At 30.0% G+C, this 14,619-nt stretch overlaps 1 protein-coding gene across 4 annotated transcripts in view; it reads right to left on the bottom strand.

The window, feature by feature from the left end:
• LOC105204990 (WD repeat-containing protein 26) overlaps positions 1 to 14,619 on the bottom strand; it is a 55,541-nt gene that overhangs the window by 26,195 nt on the left and 14,727 nt on the right. For 3 of the 4 annotated variants that reach the window (XM_026140046.2, XM_039446118.1, XM_026140048.2), the window contains exon 6: positions 5,656 to 5,844. In XM_026140046.2, coding sequence (XP_025995831.1) covers positions 5,656 to 5,844 — 189 coding nt within the window. The remainder of the gene's footprint in view (positions 1 to 5,655; positions 5,845 to 14,619) is intronic. The other variant, XM_026140047.2, reaches the window with a different exon arrangement.

Here is a 14,619-nt window from a genome sequence, read left to right as displayed (position 1 = left end):
AGATCCCCCTCGTCTCGCAACATAGCTGAAGATGTTGCAATACTCATCTGCGCTTGTTTTTCCTGGTATGCCGCAAAAAAGCGTACTTCTATTGCATAAAATATGCACCATGGAGCCGAGCGCGTTCGGACGCTGTTTTCAGTCGAAAACGGCAAAGCTCCGGGATATATAATGTACTATTATAGTTTACTTTGTCCTGTTATAAATTTAATTATTTCAAATTATTCTCTCGACCTGCTATTATCATATGAGTATGGTATTATTTAGACTATATATTTTTAATTTTTACAATACAAGCTTTAAAATATTAATTAGAATAAAAGTGACAAGACCAAAAATAGAGCTGTTTCACGGATCAAAGTATGGCAAACTACTGATTCAAAAATAAGTGTGGCGAGCTACGATTAAGAAATCATATCACAAGTTTGATACTAATGAGAAACCACCATAGTACAATACTTTTTAAATTTTTCCAATGCATTTTTCTATTATTTGAGAAAAAAATCGAAAATATCCATGGAAAAATTGAAAGAAAAAACAAGTTTTTTCCAAGCCTTTAAAACTATATTTTAATTTATAAAATATATATACTATATATTTTATATATAAATTTAGGCCCTTCGCGTAGAGATAAATAACAGTACGTCAAATTACAGAGCATAAAGACTAGATTAAAATTGACATAGATGTCAACTATAAAGTTATAAAACATTAAACTTTATTGGACGTTTCGGCTCATCTTTCGAGCCATCTTCAGCATAAATACATCAATGTAATACAAAAAGAAACGGCTGATGTTGAGCTTCTTCATCAGGAAAATGTTTTAAGTTTAAACAAGTTGTTAGGTTCGAAAATCAAGAACATGCTTCAAGTTGTGAAAAAAGAATATAATGAATCATGATTTAGTTGAAAAAGTTATTTAGAATATAGAAAAACTCACCTCAACATCAGCAATTGTCCATTCTTTACAAAAGATTCTGGCGTAAAAAATGTGTCACGTGCCATTAAAACATCACAAATTGAAAGGTTAAAATATGAATAAATTAACAATAAAAATAAATTAAATAAGAACTGTAAACAAGCGATAAGCACGTCTTGTAAGTACAATAGTCACAATTACAGTAAGAAAAGAAAAGATGCGAACAGGTCAAACTAATATTCAGATAAGATAAACAAACGAGAAAGATGAAAATAAATAAAGATAACAACACAAACCATAAGCTGTCAATGATAGATAAGTACGCGTGATGTAGATATTCTGTAAATAATTGTACATTGAGCCCATTACATTGTTGTTTAATGTATAAAATTTCCCAAATAAACCGCTTGTAATAAAATCTCTCGTGGTTAAAGACTCTTAGTCCATCCCAATCAAATTCGTGAACGTACAATAATCTATGATCGGTAATAATCAAATGAGTGAAAACATCTCTATGAATGATTTCAGTGTTCTAAAATGCGGATTTTAACTTGTCTAAAAGTCTGTCTCATGTAAGATGTGTCACAATCATGACACGAGATTTTATAAACAATACTCCTACAAGAAGAAATTGAAAGAGCATCCTTTTGTACTGTAATAAATCTGCAAAGTTTGTTTAAATTGTAAAAAGCAGTTTTAATAGTAAAAGCAGTTGTTAGAATTTCTAAAAATATTTTTGAATTTGAAATTGAGGGAACATACGAGAGTACAGTAAACCAAGAAATTGTTTCTACTTCTTCAGAAGTTTAGTCATGCAATTGTTTTTCAGATCTCGAAAAGAGACATCTAAATCGTTCGCGAATGATATAAAAAATAAAATCCAGATAATAGTCATTCTCTAACAGGATGTTAACAATAAGTTCTACATTGTTCTTGTGGAATTTCGGATGAGACAAAAGAAACGCTCGATCAATGAGGCCTATAACTACTCCGCGTTTCTGTAAGACAGAATGCCAAGAATAGAAATTAAGATACCGGCCTGAGAACGTTGGCTTGTGATATCAATCAAACTCAACGGAACCATAAGAATGATGATGTTACCCAACAAATTCAGTTTTTTTATATCCAATTTCAGTAGTGAACTGTAAACGTGGATGGAAAAAGTTAAAAGCTTCTAATGTAAAGTTCACTATATCACGAGAAACCACCATAGTGATATCATTTACGTATCTAAAAAAAAGAACGGAACGTGGAAGTTCAGCATATTTAGTACATCAATCTCTAGATCCTGCAGCATCAGATCAGCAATAACAGGGGACAAGGGAGAGCCAATGGGAGTATCAAAATTCTATTTGTATGTAATGTTGTTAAATTTAAAATAGGTTAATTCTAAAACAAAAAGTACTGCATTTAAAAATTCTGTTCTGGGAATACTACAGTTTTTGGATATGTGTTCCCATCTATTGGAAATGCTGTTTATGACTAACTCAATAAATATGTTGGTAAAAAGAGAGACCACATCAAAAGAAATAAGGATATAATTCTCTTCAAGCTGTATGCCTATGAGTTTTTTTTTTTTATTAATTGGAAATTATTTTTAATGTGACTATTAGCAACTAAAACGTTACTCAAAATTGTTTTGTGTAAAAAACCCGCCAGAAAATGTAGCGAACTGTCAATGGAAGACATAATAATGGAAGACATAATTCTCAGAGGTTGACCATCTTTATGCAACTTCAGTAGACTCCTAAAAAGCATAATATGATTATTTGAATAATAATAGTGTGAGATGTGATCTTAGAAATAAGATATGGCTTTGAGCTGCGCGCGCGATTTCGACGTATCAATCGTGTTGAGATCGATATCGGGAGGATCGTCGTCTAGCGAGAAGACTCAGGAGGAGAAAATATCATGGCGTAGTGCGTGTCAGAAGCATCCTAACGTGCTGTATCCAATTTACTCGTGATATCGTTCTCTGAAGCTTGTCTCATTTGTTTCATCCAATAAATATTGGACTCTCACACAACAAACCTTGTAATATCATTATTTTTAATCGTACAATAGTATTAAAAAATTAAAACTTTAAAAAATATATTGTAATTTTTTATTCGAGATTTTATTCTCTTAATTCATAAAAATTATTATTGAATAACGATGTTTCTTGATGAAAACTACATAATATGTTCAAAAAAAGATTGAAATTTTGTAATAGCGCGCTAACCAGTACTTTATTTGTAAAATCGTGATTTGTTGATTTTTCAATAACGTTTATTTTCGATATTTTAAATAATTAAACATAAACATTTTAGGGCGATTCATATCGTACTATTTTTTTATTAATCTAACTAAAAACCCTATTTTTATGCTTGAAGGTTAAATTTAAAAGTATGCAAATTTTTTTAATTCAAGGTAGTCGGGTAGCTTTTTTGCAAATTTTTATGGAATAAAATTTGTTTAACCAATTGTAATTACTCCAAAATAAAACATTTTTTATCTCTGTAAAGTTGGCCCCACTTTTTCAAAATTAAAAAAAAATAAGCACAGTTTTGGTTGCCCCACGAAGAGTTCTATAGTTCTCGATCAATTAAAAAAAAAGTTCCATCAATTAAAACGATCAAATATCATTTGAAGATTTGAGGGGAAGAAGGGGGAGCCAACTTCACAAATTTCCAACTTCAAACGGCTGTAACTTCTTTGTTATCAACTTTAATATATTTTTTCACTAAACATAATCGATAAACCTCTTTGGGGAAGGAGGAGCTATCAGAACTCTAACAAAATTACAGAAATTTAAAAAAATTTTTGAAAAATTTTTTTTAGTTTTTTTTTCGGAAATCTGGTTTTCTGCCACGAGTTCTGAGAGTACTCCAAAGAGTTAAAATTCGCAAAAAAATTTTCGATCAACAGGACTTGGAAAATTAACAATCTTCAATACGCAAAGCACCAGAACGTTGTTTTTGACTTTAACAATTCGATCCTTAATGATAAAAGTTAGAACTCTTCGGGGGGCTACCAGAACTCCGAAGAAATTAGCTAAATTCGCGAAAAAAAATTTCGGTCAACGGGTCTACAACTTCTCAGCCACGACGCTTTCTTGGATAGTAGTTCAAGATTCCAGTACTTAACGTACAGTACTGTGCTTATTTTTTTCAAATTTAAAAAAAGTGGGGATAACTTCACAGAGATACATTTTTTAAATTTTTGATTATCTATCATTATCTTACTCTGAAGTATTGATTTTTCACGTATTAAGCTAAAAAGTACTTTGAAAGATATAACGTGACAAAGTTACAGAATTTTACAGACTCTGGTGTGATAGGAAAGATAATTAAAAATAGTTGGTGAGCTATTTAATTAATTAATAAAATGACATTTTTTGTTAATAAAACACGACGCCAACTTCACCTTAAATTATCTACACAAACACGCGCGCATGCGCACGCACATGCATACATACAGGGTGTCCCAAAAAGGTCCGGACACCTAAATATCTCGGGAAATATAAGTTTTACAGAAAAATGTTTCAGACAAAAGTTGCATGGTTTTGAGGAAACATAAGATGGTGTCATTAATTTGACGTTGAATAGTTGCTTGAAGATCACGTGAAGAACACCTTCAATTTTTTAAATGAGACTGCCAACTCTTTATTACATATTCTTGTAGCATATCTCGAGACCTTTCCAAAACACTACAAGAAAGTTTATTTTTGTTGAGTACTTTCCGAGTTGTGAGGCTTGAAAGCTACGGTGTACTGTAACTTTCAAGCGTCACAACTCGAAAAGTACTTAACAAAAATAAACTTTCTTGTAGTGTTCTAGAAAAGTCTCAAAATAAGCTACAAGAATGTGCAATAAAAAAATATATATTGTTAGAGAAGTATCGATACTCTTTAATTAAAGAACTATCAATACTCTAATATTGTATTTTTTATTGCGCATTCTTGTAGCTCATTTTAAGACTTTTTCAAAACAATACAAAAAAGTTAATTTTTGTTAAGTACTTTATAAGTTGTGACGCTTGAAAGTTACAGTACACCGTAGCTTTCAAGCCTTACAACTCGGAAAGTACTCAACAAAAATAAACGTTCTTGTAGTGTTTTGGAAAGGTCTCGAGATAAGCTACAAGAATATGTAATAAAAAGTTGGCAGTCCCATTTAAAAAATTGAAGGTGTCCTTCACGTGACCTTCAAGCAACTATTCCAGGTCAAATTAATGACACCATCTTATGTCTCCTCGAAACCATGCAACTTTTGTCTGAAACATTTTTCTGTAAAACTTATATTTCCCGAGATATTTAGGATGTCCCGACCTTTTTGGGACACCCTGCACACCGAACCGCATACATATTATTAGCTAAAATGTTTTAATACTTTTTCACACTACCTACCATTATAAAGTATATATAAATGATAATACCAAAGTATTTGTATTTTACAGTTCTATCAATTCTTTGAAAAAGATCGAAATTTTGTAAGCGCGCTAACCAGTACACGGAACGTATTTCAACAAATGGCATTAGCTAGCGGCAACTTTTACGTCATTTTTGGTGTGTTACGTTACCATTGATAGTATTTCAGATAATAACTGAGATAAAAACGTGTATTAACCTTTCGTCGAATTTTTAACAAAAATAAAAAAAATTTGTGTAAAAGTTTTACCGAGTTTGAAACAAAATTTAATACAAACACACTGCTCTTCAAGAACTGTATTCATAATATTTATGTATATATACTCACTGGATCCACGTCCCATACTATTACAGTCATATCCTTAGAACCTGTGGCAAGCTTGAGACCATCGGGTGAAAACTTGCAGTACCAGACTTCATCGCAGTGATCGTGAAGTACCTGTATGGTATGGCACGGAAACTGCTCCTTGCCACAGTTATGATCGACGAGCAAAGAGACATTCTCTAGACTTGCCTGCTTTAAAAAAAGAAATCATTTTATTTTCAACCATCACAAAATAAGATAATATCTAAAAAAATCAATAATTTACGAACTAATTTAAGTTTTGATATAAAATACATTAAAAAATATTGAGTTTTTGATTCCCTTTTTATTTTAATCAAATGATATTATTACAAAAAAACAAAATATCTCCAATATAGAAGTGTTTATTAAAAAATCGATTTAAAACTTCCATTTTTATAACGGTATGTATACAAATAAGAAGCCTAAATGTGCAAACTTTTTGTGGGAAAATAGAAAGAGACGGCAAAATTGCGTTTTATGTTATTGTAAAGATCATCCTTTTCATTACTTAATATTAAAATTTTATTTAAAATTTTAACATATTTATTTAAATTTTATAAGAGAATTTCTTGAGAATGTTCACATTTTCCAGAAATTTTATTTAAGAATCCAGATACAATTACAGAATTTTTAATATAATTAAATTTTGAAATAAATTTATTTTATATAATTAACCCTTATTATCATGGGGTTACTCGCGTCCGAGAAAATTTTGTTATGTACGCCGGTACAGTATGTGCTACATGCGCCTATATCCCGCCTAAAAAATCTTTGTTGGCAAGAGAATATAGCGCCGCAGTAGCGCTTTTTAACGAATGTTATTTCAATAATTAGGTCGGTGTGAAAAATTCACAGTGCATGACTGACCCTAGCATGCCGGGTAAAGTTGCTAAAATTGGAAGTAAATAAATTTTATATTTTTTTAATTTTATCAATATATTTACACAATATTTCTAGTTTTTAATTTTTTATTAAAAGTATTTGATTTTTGTTGTTATAGAAATGTTGCTTCATACATACACGCACGCATGCACGTACGCACACACACAGAGTATCAGAAAATATTCACTTGTGCTCTCGTGGATTGATAGAGCAAGTAAAACTGAGAAGAAAAGTCCTTTATTATTTTTCAAAATCCGCAATAGTTACCACGATAAAAATTAATATAGTCGGCAAATGAGCACATACTTTCCCTACCTAGCGCACGCGGGAACCGCCCGTCGGTCGCCAAATCAGTGGCAGCCGCGGCAGGAGGCGCGGTGAGACGGGTAAGAGAGCTATTGCTGCTTCTCCTTTCTCATCGCGTGTCTACCGCGGCTGCCACTGGTTTGGCGACCGACGGGCGGTCCCCGCGTGCGCTAAGTAAGAAAAGTACGTGCTCATTTGCCGACTTTATTAATTTTTATCTTGATAACTATTGCGAATTTTAAAAAATGGTAAAGGACTTTTCTTCTCAGTTTGATTTGCTCTATCAACCTATAAGAGCATAAGTGAATATTTTTTGACACTCTATATGCAAGGTTAGATACCGGACCTCTGATTATTGTAAAAACTAAGAATTTTAGAAGAAAGTTTCAGATAAAAGTTGTAGAGTTTTAAAAGATCTATTTACTGATTTTATTAGTTTCACCATAGATGGCGTCGCCAAGGTCATATCAAAATCACATTAATTTTTTTAACTGAAACACCCTATTTTTAATTCTAAAATCTAATAGCTGGTGTCAAGAGCTTTCCAAAACACTATAATAAAGTTATTTTTCGTTAAGTACTTTCCAAGTTGTGAGGCTTGAAAGCTAAAGTGTATTGTCACTTTCAAGCGTCATAACTCAAAAAATACTTAATGAAAAATAACTTATTTGTAGTGTTTTTAAAAATTTTCAAAATCGACTACAAGAAAATGCAATAAAAGATATAGAATGTTAGAAAAGTACCGATATCGTTTAAGTAGGAAACTGCCGATACTCTAACATTCTATATCTTTTTTTGCATTTTCTTGTAGTTGATTTCGAGAATTTTTTAAAACACTATAAAAAAGTTATTTTTCATTAAGTACTTTCCGAGTTGTGAGGCTTGAAAGCTACAGTGTACTGCAACTTTCAAGCCTTATAACTCGGAAAGTACTTAACAAAAATAAACTTTATCATAGTGTTTTGGAAAGCTATTGACACCAGCTATTAGATTCTGGAATAAAAATAAGGTATTCCATTTAAAAAAGTTAATGTGATTTAGACGTGACCTTGGTGACGCCATCCAAGATCAAACTGATAAGATCAGTAAATAGTTTTCATAATCCTATCTAACTTCTCCAAATTTCAACTTTCTATCTAGATTCGTTCAAAAGTTATGAGGGTGTATCCAGACTTTTGTCCCACTTTATATACCATATGTATATGTGCGTGTGTATGTATTATTTAAAAAAATATAAAAATAAAGATATAATATTTACTTTTCAAGATTAAATTTGTATTAAAATTTATTAAACTCGCAGAACTGAAGCTATAATTATTGTAAATCCCACATTTTCTGCTAATTTTATATTTAAAAAATAAGCATTATTCATGTTGCAAAATTAACTTTTAATTATAAATCCAAATTAATAGAACGTTTTAAAAATAAAAATATGATAAAATAAAATAAAATAAAATAAAAATATATCCTTTAACTTCAACTTCTTTTTTGAATTAATTCTTGATAAGTTTTAAGAAAGTCATAATTATTACAACACGTTATTACAAATAATGACTGATGTAACAAGAAATAAGATAAAAAAAAATAATAAATCAATAAACATAAATTAAAAGATAAAAAAAAATAACTTATTATTTTTGTTAGGAAAAAAATAAGAATAATTAAAAAATTACTCTGCATTTGCTGTAACTTTGTTCACATATTTGTCATAATTATATACTTTTACCAATTGTTATTGCCATTTCACTTTTTAATCATATACTAGAAGGTTAAGATTAAATAAAATTACGATTGAAAACCATCGCATTACGGTGTACCTTTTAATAGAAGCGTAAAACGCGAGTAACCCCACGATTGCTAATGAGAGACAAAAAATTACAATGGCTAAACAAGTATCGACTTTTTAATGTTCCTTAATCATAAAAAGAAAAGATATTTAAATTTTAAAGATTAAGTTTGAGAAAGTATTGAAAAAAAATAACAAACTAAATGATATAATGATCAACATACAATATATAATCTGTTCGCAATACATTAATTTAGTTCACTAATAATACAGAATTTAAAAGATAATTAAACAGACAACTTCAATTTGAAACGATGTATTGTCTTTTAATTAGGGATGTGCCAGATATCCGGTATCCGGCTATCTTTTTACAATCCGGCCGGATAATCAAATAGTTAATCATTAGTCAACTATCCGGCCTATTTTGCCATTTTCTATAATCCGATAATAATTACATTAAAAAAAATAAAAGATTGTGCAAACAACTTTATTAGTGGACATTAGCTTACAAATAATCATTTATGTATATCAAAATTACTTATTTTTTAAATTTTATATTTTTTATACGGAATATAAACATTTCTGCATTATTTGGAAGTAATCTATTTCTGTCTTCTGTATAAATAGCTGCTGCGGCGCTAAATAACCTTTCAAATACCTCTTAGGTACAAAATATGCAACTAAAAGAACAAGCAAGCGTTTGCCGCTTTTTCTTTAAATAATTCAAAAAATTTATTAATACTATTTATATAAAATTAAAACAGTTAATTATATGTGCAAAATAATAAAATATACATATAACTTTAATTTTAATTATTTCTTTACTATAAAACACAGTTACATTAATTTTTTCAGTTTCTTTGCATAATTACCGAATAATATACAGTTATCCGGTAATAATAAGTGCCGAATTATCCGGTATACGATTAAGCGATAAATTCATTATCCGGCACATCCCTACTTTTAATGTTACTAATTTTTTTACAAAAAATCGCAAGTCACGCAAAAATGTACGTAAAGGGTATAGCCGTATTTGTATATAAAATCTATCCTCACCCCAAAATAGATTTGTCATACATTAATCCTTAGCTCTCTATGAAAGAACAATTTTCACCAACTTTTAACTCGCTATCCTTGCTATTACGATAGTGACAAATAAAAACACAATTATTCAATTATATTTTTTTCCTATCCTTCTAATTCACGAAAAATGATTTAAAAAAATCATGATGTTTTAGTCATCAAGATACATATCTAGAAATTTTTCGAGATTTTTAAGATGCAAGTACAAATTTTTAAAAATTCAAGAAATTTAAAATTGTTAATTTTCAAGTGAAATTATTAAGTGACTAACTTCATATTTTTTTTGGTACTTCTTTTCAACATTATTTACCTCAATTTTTTTTCGATTTTAAAAAAATATGCGTATTATTAATATTATCAATATTAAAATATTAAAAATAAGATTTTTTCAAGTTTTTACGCAGAAGATTAATTTAATATTTAATCTATGAATTTTCTAATGTTCTATTTTATGTGTCTAATTATTAATTGTATACTTCAATAACTTAAATTTTGTTTATATAAAAAGATAATATAATAGTTTTTTTTTACTGAAACTTCTGCATTTGTTGTAGGATAAAGTCGCCTATTATGAGATAGGTTCCTAATATGAGGTAGCGAGGTTTCTACTATATTAATAAACGCATGTAATTGGTATCATTATAAATTTATTACTCTTGTGAAATCTAATTAGTAAAAAATTCATTATTAGATCATGCGTGCAATCGGTAAAGAAAAATAGTTTTGAAATTGTATGTTGTCAAGATTTATTGAGATGAGTCTTTAAACCTTGTTTATTATAAAATAAACAAATATTTAATAACAAATTCTGTATGAAGTGATAGAGTTAAGTCGTATTAATAAAAAAATACGGGATGTATTAGGTGTAACTTTGCTTCCGCAGTTTTCCAATAAATGGCTTTAGCAGTATGTAATGGTAGAAATAAACAGATGTAGACGTCATACAATAAGCTTGGGCATTTGTCAATATAACCCTATCAAAATATTAGTCGATTTGTGTCCGCATCGTAAAGTTATTCTCGATTGAAACTGTCAGTTTACGAGCCAAATTCTCGTCATTTGCGGGAGGTTTTAATTTTCTGCTTCAATATGAAAAAATCTGCGGCTGAGGCTCATCAAATACTTTCAAATACTTATGGCGAGACCGCTATTAGTGAAAGAACATGTCATGAGTGGTTTCAACGCTTCAAGAACGGTAATTTTGACATCGAAAACCGGCATGGCGGTGGAAGAGAGGTTTTCAAAGATGCAGAATTGAAAGCATTACTTCATGAAGACTCGTATCAAACGCAAGAAGAATTAGCAGAATCATTGGGAGTGACTCAACAAGCCATTTCAAAACGCCTGAAAGCCATGAGAATGATTCAGAAACAAGAAAATTGAGTACCGTACGACTTAAAGTCGAGAGATGTTAAACGGCGTTTGTTTGCTTGTGAACAGCTGCTTGAAAGGCAAAGACGGAAGTGATTTCTGCATCGCATTATGACCGAAGACAAAAAATGAGTTCATTACGATAACCCCAAGCGCAGAAAATCATGGGGACTTCCCGGCCATGCTTCCACGTCAACGGCCAAACCGAATATTCACAGTTTAAAGGTCATGCTCTATATTTGGTGAGACCAGCTCGTAGTGTATTATGAGCTGCTAAAACTGTCTGAAACAATCACAGGCAATCTGTATCAAAAGCAATTAATGCGTTTAAGCCGAGCATTGAAAGGCAAACGGCCGCAATACGAGAGACACGATAAAGTGATTTTGCAGCATAACAATGCTTGACCCCATGTCGCAAAACCGGTTAAAACATACTTGGAAACGTTGAAATAAGAAGTCCTATCCCACCTGCCGTATTCTCCAGACATTGCTCCCTCTGATTATCACTTGTTTCGATCAATGGCACACTAATAGGTCTGGCTGACCAGCACTTTCGTTCTTATGAAGACGTCAAAAATTGGATTAATACGTGGATCGCCTCAAAAAATGAGCAGTTTTTTCGACGCGGGATTTGTACGCTGCCCGAAAGATGGGAGAAAGTAATGGCCAGCAATGGACAATATTTTGAATCGTAAATGTATAACCAGTTTTTTTTACAAAAAAAAACCTCAAATGTCGAAAAAAAAACGGCGAAAGCAAAGTTGTACACCTAATACAATTGGCACATAAAAAATGTTCATGTGTAATTTCTTGCTGATGACGTCACAATTTCAATATAGACGCAGCGACTACTTAGAAGTCTTAAATTGTAGTTTATGTCATTTGCAATTCATTGTCATTTATACACGCGCACATTTCATTCATCTTGTTTGTTCACATGTTTTCTGTATAAAATGATAAACAGAATTCTGTTGCAGATTATAGATCGTGTAAAGTAGGCATGTTTCACATTCATTTTATTCAATTTTTTTAACAATATAAAAGTATTTGTAACAGAAGGAAATACGAATTTGTTTCCCGTGCTAAAGATTCATCTAACTCAAATCCACCCAAAACAATATAACTCTAAATTGGTTTTTACTCGGTTTTTAATTTAAAGGTAATCGCCACCTCTTGGAAGACAAAGGCAATCCACCAAGAATAACTGCCTTTTTTTTCCATCAAAAAGAAAGTCTCTTTTAATAAGCTATTCAAAATCGGCGTTAGAACTATAGATCCCATATAACTACGGATATATATAGAAGAGATTGCGCTGACAAACGTATGGCACGCAAACAAGAAATAAAAGTATTTAATCTCCAAAAAAGTAAAAATTATGTAATTAGGGTTTTATTAATAAATTACATTTATATATTATATTTCTTTCTATAAAAATATCCATATTTTCTTCCTATAAAAATTGTATATTTTTTCTGCACAAAAAAATTATATCTTTAAAATTACAAAATGAGCTACCAATTTAAAAAAAATATTTTAAATTTTAATTAAACTTAGTAAGGTTAAAAAGTTTAAAAATATTATGTTTTGTATAAAATCTTAGACTAATCTAGTTAGTCAAATAATAATAAAAATAATAATTTTTAGAATTTGTCCATTTATCTTTATCTATTTTTTGAGTTGGAAAACCAAATTAATGAAATAAAGTTAGTTCTATTCTCTAAAAAAAAAAAAATTTATTCGTTCATGTAATAATAACAAATTTGGAATAATTCTCCATTATCATTCCTGTGCAAACGTTCGAAATCTTTGAAACCGTGCCAAAGGCCAAATCAATTTTTATCCTTAATTAATCTATAATTCAAAATAAAGTACTATATGTTTACTTTAACTGTACAAAGTCGCATTATGGGAGGCTCATCCAATTTAAAATATAATTTCAAAAAGAAAACGATGTAATAATAAATTTAAGTATTTTTCTCAAATTCATTATTTTCTGTTTTGGTACAAGTATCCATTTAATTTCTCATAATATTTTTATTTACATCTACGTAAATCTTTAAAACCGCGTTGTAATTAAGGGCCGATATTAATTTTTATCCTTAATTCAACTGTGAAGTACGACAATATACTTTAATTGTACATAGAGTAAAAATGCATAAAAAGAGAGCAACTTTTGATGATATTGAATTCGCTACATGTTATCAAAGTCATAGTTCTGAATAAACTTCAAAAAGTTTTAGGTCATAGTCACTCTTCATTAAAAAGTTATTAACAAAAAATGTTTATTAACATTCCACTATAATGTACCGTTTTATACAAGTTTGTAACATTCTGCGCAAAGCAAAGTCCACCTCACACTCCTTCCCTCCTCTCTCTTCTGCTTACGGAACAAAATAAAATCTATAATTGTATTCTTCTACGCAAGTTTGCAACATTCCACGCAAAACAAAATTAAAAAAATTTTTATAGTATTTTAATAACTTTTTAATAAAAAGTGACCATCATCTAAAACATTTTAAAAATCCACTCAGAACCTTGACCTTGATAATATATGTCAAAATCATCAAAGGCTGATTTCTTTTTATCCCTTTTACCATTTTTACAATTAAAGTATACTGTAATACTTTAGTTCAAATTATTAAAGATAAAAATTGATATTGACTCTTAATAATGGCGTGGTTTCAAAGATTTCAAACGCTTGAACAAGAATAATAATGAAAAGTTACTCAAAATTTGACATTAGCACGTAAAAGGATAGACAGTATCACGTAAAACATTTATTTTCTATAGAAAACAAAATTAACTTTATTTCATGAATTCCTTTTCTCACTCTAAAAAAAACTAGATAAAAATAAATAACAAATTCTAAAAATTATTCTCTTTGCAACTATTCAACCAGTTGGTAAGTTTAATAATTCAGTAAATAATGATCTCAAGTAAAGTTGGGAAGAAAACTTTTAGTTAAAAATTTTATCCTCTTACCCCCCGCAATATTAATTAAGAGTTATGAAACAGCCTGTAAGCGCGCGCGCGCGCGTGTGCGTGTATTTATTTTTTAGATACCAATACATGCACACGCGCACGCACGCACGCACGCACGCACACACAAAAGATTCGTTAATTATGAAGCGACAAGACAGTGTAGTTAAGATTTGATGACAAATAAAAACTAGCTTTATAATCAACGAATTATCTTTACTTCTTAAATATTCTTTGGATATCAATCTTTCAATATATTGGGTTGTTCAAAAAGTTATTACGTTTTTGTTCAGTAATTTTCAAAACCGTTTATTTTATATAAAAGATTAAAATTAATCAATGATATATTGCTCACTTTATTCGATGACATGCCATCTTTCAATAATTCATGATTCCATTCTTGAAAAACTTCCTATCTCTATTATAAAAAAATTGAACCAAGTGCCTTTTGTTAACGTCATCTAAAGCATCCACTCAAGAAGTTTAGTAAAGATCAAAATAAATAGTAGCCTGATGGTGCAAGGTTTGGTGAATATGGT

The sequence above is a fragment of the Solenopsis invicta genome, chromosome 2 (genome assembly GCF_016802725.1).
Source record: "Solenopsis invicta isolate M01_SB chromosome 2, UNIL_Sinv_3.0, whole genome shotgun sequence".
Lineage (NCBI taxonomy): Eukaryota > Metazoa > Arthropoda > Insecta > Hymenoptera > Formicidae > Solenopsis > Solenopsis invicta.
Note: the sequence above shows the minus strand (reverse complement) of the source record. Positions and strands in the feature narration are given on the sequence as shown.